This window comes from Gastrolobium bilobum, unplaced genomic scaffold (genome assembly GCF_033153095.1).
Source record: "Gastrolobium bilobum isolate Gb01-03AN ecotype WA unplaced genomic scaffold, APGP_CSIRO_Gbil_v1 utg28942, whole genome shotgun sequence".
NCBI classification, from domain to species: Eukaryota; Viridiplantae; Streptophyta; class Magnoliopsida; order Fabales; family Fabaceae; genus Gastrolobium; species Gastrolobium bilobum.
In genome coordinates, this window is record NW_026895289.1 from 11,542 (window position 1) to 19,799 (window position 8,258).

Consider the following 8,258-nt stretch of genomic DNA (forward strand, 5'->3'; position numbering starts at 1 on the left):
CAAAGCTCTTGATACCAATTGTTGGAAATCGACAATCACACAGAATCGAGAAAACAGAAAAAGAGATAAGAGTAGAGAGATTGACACGATGATTTACCCTGGTTCACCCAATATAGGCTACGTCCAGCTTGTCTGTACTATATTCACCTCACCGCCACTCATTACAAGTCTCTCGGTTTATAAGGCAAATATAAATAGGATTACAAGAAACCCTAACAGCAGCTATTCATGGGCCCAAGCCCAAACTGCTAAGAAATTACAATAGAAACAGAGGCCTAAACATTACCTAGCCTCTACGGGCCTGGGGGCGCTGTCCCCCGAACCCCCGCCGGGGCGGCTCCCCCGGACCCCCGCCCGCTCACCTTGGAGTGGGACACCAGTTGCCTTTCTGCTGACCCCGACAATTAGGGCCAACATCATCATGTGAAGTATGAGCCATACCCAACAAAAATTACGTTATTTTATTTATTTATTTACTTATATTAATTAAATCAGTTTTAAATGGTTATGATTTCCATTTTTTCTTTTTTTTTTATCACCAATGATCCATCTTTATAAGGTTTTAATTTAGTAATCGGAGATAAAATTAATAAGAAAAGAATTATCTCATGTTGTATGAGATAATTATGTTATGCAACAGAGACCAGATATAAAATAGTGAGATTCGCTATTCTTTCTTTTTTCTTTAAAAAATAGTATATCTCATATCTTATCTATGTTACATGACATAATTATATGATGCAACATACATCATATAAATATATCCCCACACACATATATACTAACACTTGTAGTTAATAACACGTAGATTTAATGGAAAAACCACACCGCCGAGCTTCATTTTCTTTTCCCCATCCATCTCAGATCACACTCATTTGTTTCGATTATTTTTTGTTATTTTTTTTTATAGAAAAAGTAATAAGATGATGCATGAGGTGACCCGCCTATAAAGGAGGACAACCAGTGAAAATTTCAATTTTCGATCTCTTTGGCATGCTTCTCGTGAGAGCTTGTTTCTCATTGATGTTACTTTCCTTTTCAGATTAAACACCATCAACATTTGACAAGCTCTTTTGCCTCCCTTCCAGATTAAACACAATGAACATTTCACAACCATGATTAAAGGTAAAGACATATACGAAGTTTTGGCAGCTGTTGTGCCCCTATATGTGGCTATGATATTAGCCTATGGCTCAGTTCGGTGGTGGAAGATTTTCACACCGGATCAGTGCTCTGGCATAAACCGCTTTGTGTCCATGTTTGCAATTCCTTTTCTTTCTTTCCATTTCATATCCGCCAATAACCCTTATGCTATGAACATGAAGTTCATAGCCGCGGATTCTCTTCAAAAAGTTGTTATTTTAGGGGCTCTTTTTCTATGGAACACCTTCACAACGAAGTATGGTAGCCTTGACTGGACGATCACCTTCTTCTCACTTTCTACTTTGCCAAACACACTCATTATGGGGGTCCCTCTTTTATCAGCTATGTATGGAGATTTTACATCCACCCTCATGATCCAAATTGTGGTTTTGCAAAGTGTCATATGGTACACCCTTCTGCTATTCTTGTACGAATACAGAGGTGCTAAGCACCTTATTTCAGAGAAATTCCATGAGAATGCAGGGTCCATCACTTCCCTAAGGGTTGATTCAGATGTTGGCTCTCTGAGTACTAGAGAGCCTTTGCAAGCTGATTCAGAGATAGGAGAAGATGGAAAATTTCACGTGGTTGTAAGGAGATCAGCTTCTTCTTCTTTCGATAAGTCTCTTAATGGGGTTGACACATATTCGGTCCAATCATACAGAGAACCAACGCAAAGAACTTCAAGTTTTAATCAAACAGGTTTATACACAAAATAGTTAGTTACAAATGTTTGTTTGGAACTCAAGTGCATCACCAGCTTCTTATGTTAATCTGAGACATGCAGGGAATTCCGAGGCTGTTGATGTTCCTAACGAAACTGCTGCCTCAAAAGGTAAAAATGGCATCACATTGCATTAATGGATATATATACTGATTTGGTATGAAGATAACATTTTAGCCTTGAAGTATTAAGCAATTGTAGTCCTATTAATTTTCATATGGAAATATAGCCTTGGCATAAATTTAAAACAAAGTTATAAATTGAGGTTATGGTCACATAATGTGATATATTTATAACATTATTTTAAAATATTTCATTTTGCGTGCAGGTGTGCATGAATTGATTGACACGAGTTCTGGTCCTGAAGCAAGTGGAAAAAGGGAGCTTGAGATTGAGGAAGGAATCAATTATTGTCCTTTAGGCGGGTGCAGGAAGGAGGTGAACATTGAAGAAGAGGATGCAAACAAAAAACAACAAATGCCACCTGCTAGTGTCATGACAAGGCTCATTCTCGTCATGGTTTGGAGGAAGCTCATAAGAAATCCCAATACCTACGCAAGTCTTTTGGGCCTCGCATGGTCCCTCATATCATTTGGGTATTACCCAAAATCTGATTTTACCTGTGTCTTTCTATGCCGGTGCTACTCATCAATGCAGAAACACCCCAAAAACTTTAAAATTACATTTTTCTTTTTGGGGTCTATGACATTTACACTAATCAGTGCTTATGTGCATGCGCAGGTGGAACATCAAAATGCCGTCTATTATAAATGGTTGCATTTCAATAATGTCTAATGCCGGGCTTGGAATGGCCATGTTCAGTCTCGGTACTAGTCTTCAATATTTTCTTTTTTTCTCTCTTTTCTGACAGTGTATCAGCAAATTTGGGTTCATCATATGGGAACCATATTTAACATTATATGCTTACTCTACAAAGCAGGGATACAACATTTAGATGCCATGTGCGACATGCATATGTACATATTCAATTTAAAAAATATATTTTTCAGTTATGACATAACTATTGACACTTCATAAAGAAGCATAGATATGACCATTTGAATTTTTTAAAAATCACATTTTTGTTTTTATTTTTTTGTTAATAATTGAAGAAGAAAATAAGATAAGGATGTTTTTGTCATGTTAACAAGTACCAATTTTATTTCTCTCAACTTTTTTCATTTCGTTTTCAAACATATAGCATACATCAAAATATTATAAATCTTGAATTTTATATAAAATATGTTGGGTCCGTATCTTGTAAATGTTAATAATTTAGTGTATTTTGCAATCTCTTCTTCATAGTGCTAACTTAAACAGGTCTATTCATGGCATTACAACCCAAGATCATTGCTTGTGGAAAAGCTTTAGCAGCAATTTCTCTGGCAATTAGGTTCTTGGTTGGTCCAGCAGTGGTTGCTGCAACCTCTACAGCCATCGGTATCCGTGGAGTTCTTTTACAAGTTACAATTATTCAGGTAAAATAAAACTCACTTTGTGAATTCCTCAAATTAATCAAAATATAATGCCATTATATATATTCAAAATACAATGTTTAATTTCACAGGCTGCTCTTCCCCAAGCTATTGTTTCCTTTGTATTCGCCAAAGAATACAATCTCCATGCAGATATTCTAGGCACTGCGTAAGTATGCGTGTGTCTATGTGTTCCTAATAAATTTGCTTCTGTTAACAAATAGTAAAAAATGCATTTTTATGCGGTGTGAAATTAATGCATCAACATAAAATCTTAAAAGATACCTCACAATTTTTACAGGGTTATCTTTGGAATGATGGCTGCATTGCCCGTAACAATACTATACTTCGTGCTTCTTGGACTCTAACTTGTCTCTGGAGGCATAAGAAAAAGAAAACAAAAATATGCTACAAGTTAGTATGTGGAGCCGCAAGTCACACGCTCAAGAAGAAAACATGGGATTATTTTGGATTTTATGGAAGAAAACAGAAATTATACATAGCAATAGAAAGCTATATATGTATATCTTTGAAATCATCCATATTAATAAAAATTGAAATCCAAACCAACCATTCCCTTATTTACAAAAAGAAAATCAAACAAAACAAAACATAATTAATTTTGTTTAATTTCTTATTTTAGGTTTTCAAGTTTTTGTTTTTTCAAATTTGATCAGTTTTGTTTGGTTATGAACCCCTGTTAGATAAATTTTTTGGATTAATCTCTGCATGCAATTCAAAATCCTCTACATATCATGACTAGCACCCTAAGTAGCATTATTATACTTAATTTGTAAATTATTAACATGCGATTGATTATTATTAAATAAATATTATTTCTGCCAATGTTCTCAATGATGACTGAATAATTTGATGATATGATATATGTAACACCCCGTGTGCACCCGGTGTATTAAACATACATATGGTAGTAGTGCAGCTAAATAAATGCAGAAGTTAACTTTTTCTTTTCAATTATGACGTCATTATTATTAACCAAGTTAATTACTTAATCCTTTTTCAAAACATTGTCTGTATGTAAATTGAAATAAATAACTAACTAAAATAACCTCATATATAGATGTGTATCTAGTCACGGAACTACAATACGTAGACCAGACAATATCCTGATACATTATACAACTCGAGTCTAAATAAACAAAGCATAATCAATGTGGCATGGACAACCTCCATGCTCACCAAATAAGGCAACAAGGCCCAACAAAGTCTCAGCTCAGATAACAATATAATGACAATAAACATATCAGCATCCAGGCATAACAGTATAATCAGCATGCATATCAACTCAGCTCCGGCCTCCTGCCACCAGAGGTATCAACCCCTGAGGTACCTGAACCTGAAAATGTGCCCCAACGTGGGGTGAGATCTCTAAAAAGAAATCTCAGTAAGACAAGGGGTCCTCAAGGATCTCTCCACCCCAAGCTCACTTACATGTGCAATATAAGTTCTAAAACAGTAAGACAGTATAAGTTCCAAAATCTGTGCAATGCAGCATATAATCATGTCATGTGTGTCAGAATCCTACCGGCCAGAGAATAAACATGTAGAAATTACATACGCCTACAACCTACAGTACAAGACGCTACTTGTACCTCACCCATAGAATCACCATCTTGTATGACGCTACATACTCAAGCTTACCGTCTAGGTGGAACACCACATACGTATCATAAGGCACTTGCACTTAATAAAAAGCTCAATAGCATTTCATAAAAACACATCATGCATATAAACCATCCCTCCATGAGGTATGGTGGAACCAACAATGGGCAAAATCGAGGACTCAAAAGCTTACCTCGCAAGCTAACAATCCAAAGTCAAGAGTCCACAACCTCCCAAGGTCCACAAACAGCACACTCACGGTCTGTTTAAACCAGCAATCATATCAACATTCATAATTTAATATTTTATGACATAACGACAACGTTTCCTTTTACATTTCATGCCATTAGGCTTCTCCCAAAGCCAAAGCCCTTAATCCAATTGATTCTGACTTAGTTCAATTATTACAGAGGTTCAACTTAACCAATCATGGGTCCATAAACCCCAAATATAGGAGGTCTTTGTGTAGAGAATCTTTCCTTGATACTTTCCATTGGGTTCATCTTGAGATCTACTCTTCAGGAGTTACCTGCACAGATAAAAGAACACTGCTCTGGTACCAATTGTTGGTCCCAGATGAACTCAAGAGGGGGGTGAATTGAGTTTTATAAAAATAATTCGCTAATTAAAATTAACTCAAAGCAATAAATCAAGATAAGGATAGAGAGATATTAACACAATAGTTTTTACGTGGAAACCCAAAAGGGAAGAAAAACCACGGGCCCTAAAATCGAATACTGAAATTCGACTGGCAAATCCACTATGAAACTTGTGTACAAAGAGTTCTCTAGTATCCTAGTTTCCTAGTCTACCCCTTACACAAATTCCTAAACTGGTATCCTAGTTTTCCAGTACGAAACCCTAACCCTTTAGGATTCCGAAACCCTATCAGACAAGGGTTCTCAACTTACTCTCCATTTCCAAGAAAAAAAGACATGTTGGTATCCCAGTTTCCCAGCACAAGAACTGGTATCCAAGTTTCCTAGTACAGACCTTCAAAAAGGTCAAGAAGAAAATTACAATTAAAGTATTTACCTCAGTGCTTCTTTTCCTCAAGCATATAGGTAATATGAATTTTTATGGAGAAATATTCACTTTGCCAAAGGATGAATGTATGAATGAATGTTCTTAAAAAAACTCTTTAATTGATGCACAAGAAAGAATCCTAATCTTGAAAGTCTAATTCTCTCTTTTCTTTTTTGTATATTCTCCTCTCTTCTCTCTCTTGTATTTTCTCCACTATGAAATAATATGCAATGAGCCCTATTTATAATAATAACATCTTAATCTATTATGCAATACAATCCTAATCAAATCTTTGGCAAGGAATATTTTATTTCTCTTACATGAAATCTAAAAAGATAAAATATATCCTAATCTTTACTCGATTCCATGTTTTTCGATCTTCCATATCTTCTCCAATCTTTATGCAATCTTCAATTATCTTGAATATTGATCACATGATATCTTGCATATCTTCTTCAATCTTCATGCAATCTTCAATTATCTTGAATACTATTTCAAATCAGAATAGCTTGATAGTGAAAAACAGTGAAGAGTAAGAATGTCAAAAATGATGAAAGGCAACAAAGGAAAACATTCCAAAGCATATACAATAACAATGCAGTAATTTGCCTTTGCACTCAACTTTAGAATCACTCTTGTTTCTTATTCTCTAAGCTTTCCATAAGCTTGTACCTCATGACCGCTCTCCACTATTGGTGTTGGAATATTTTATAAGCCACCAAATCAATAGGACTTTAAAGCTTGTAATCTAACAGGTGGATATGAACAAAAATAAAATAGTATCTGGGTAGGTGAAAAATAAAGAAAGGATAGTAAAGTTATGCATAGTCCTTAAACCTTATCTTTTGATATTCTCAATACTATTTTCCATCATGAAGATATCTTTTTCTTTTTCTACTTTTTCAAAGTTTCCAGTTTCATATGACTAACACTCAAAAACCGGGTTTTTTTTTTTTACTTTGAAACTCAAATGAAACTTGTTCCCCCTGAATTTGATATTCCTTTTTTATTCCTTTTTCTTTTTCTTTTTCTCATTCTCACTTTTTCAGTTTTCTTTCTTTTTCTTATTCACATTCTTTTTCTTTTTCTTTTTCTCATCCTCCTTTTTTTTTTTCTTTTCTCATTCCCTTATGTAGTTTTCTTTTGTACTCTAACAATTCATCCACTCAATCTAGAAACTATGCATACCCATACATAAAAAAAGATTTTTTGTAACAATTAAAACACAAAGGGATGCATATGAAATTTAATCAATAAAAAAATAGACTTAAGGCTCAAATGGGGTAACTAGGGATAAAAATTATTGTTAAGGTTGGCTTGAAAGCTCAAACGACCAAAGAAGGCCTATATCCTTTTCAGTTACTCATGAAACATCTCAACTAGCGAGCCTTGAGCTTCACTCATACAAGTTCTAGATTGCTTCCTCACAAAGAAAATCACACATAGATATATATCCTCACAAACATGGCAAACAACCACAAAGTTAAAGTATACACTTCAGAATACATGTAACAAGAAATCATACGAAATGAATGGTGAGGAAGATACAATTGAATATAGTAGTGAAAAAGAAAATAGGTTAACAAATATCAAGAGTGTTTTATCTATCATCAAAACTAGCCAATCATTTGGGGAAGGAAAAAATTTCTCACTCAATTTTTTTGTTTTTTTTTATATTATAGTACACATCTCAAATTTTCTAACAAAGTATAGATCACTGAAATTAGAGTTCTATAACTCAAGATATAACCAGTTAAAGTATGCTATCTAAAAACAGAGTAATCAACATTCCAGTCACGTTGACAGATCAACTAAGAATATTACAAACTTCCAAAAATTCTGAAATTTTCCAGTCTTATAGCTTATTAAGTTAGATTTTCAATGCCACTGGTTTCATGCAAAAAGGATTTGTATAACTCAAGTTATGACTGTTTAAAGTTAACTAGTTCAAAACAGAATTTAGAACTCAACACTCACTTTCACGAAATCTCAGGGAACAGAGGAATTAAGAAAAAAATTATTAAAATATCCAGAATCAAACTTCATCATCTTAGCTTTCAATAGCAACTGGGTTCATCAAAAAATGATTTTTCTAGCTGAAGTTATGAAGAAATTAGCTCAACAATGTTAAAATTCAGCACATCAGCAAACACACATGATTAAGTTGATATACTACTAATGTTATGATCATGTGCAACAATGATTTTCAACTTAAAATTAAGCCTTAATCCCTTGTCATAATAAACTTTATCAATGGAGTGTGTAGG

General features: G+C 34.4%; 1 protein-coding gene across 1 annotated transcript; it reads left to right on the plus strand.

Moving 5' to 3' along the window:
* The first annotated feature begins 1,115 nt into the window (after positions 1–1,115).
* Positions 1,116–3,781, plus strand: LOC133304526 (auxin efflux carrier component 2-like). The gene is made up of 7 exons (XM_061504578.1): positions 1,116–1,861; positions 1,893–1,978; positions 2,196–2,463; positions 2,609–2,694; positions 3,188–3,345; positions 3,435–3,511; positions 3,644–3,781. The coding sequence occupies exons 1-7, from the start codon at positions 1,116–1,118 to the stop codon at positions 3,708–3,710; spliced, it is 1,488 nt and encodes a 495-aa protein (XP_061360562.1). The 3' UTR covers positions 3,711–3,781.
* Positions 3,782–8,258: the final 4,477 nt, after the last annotated feature.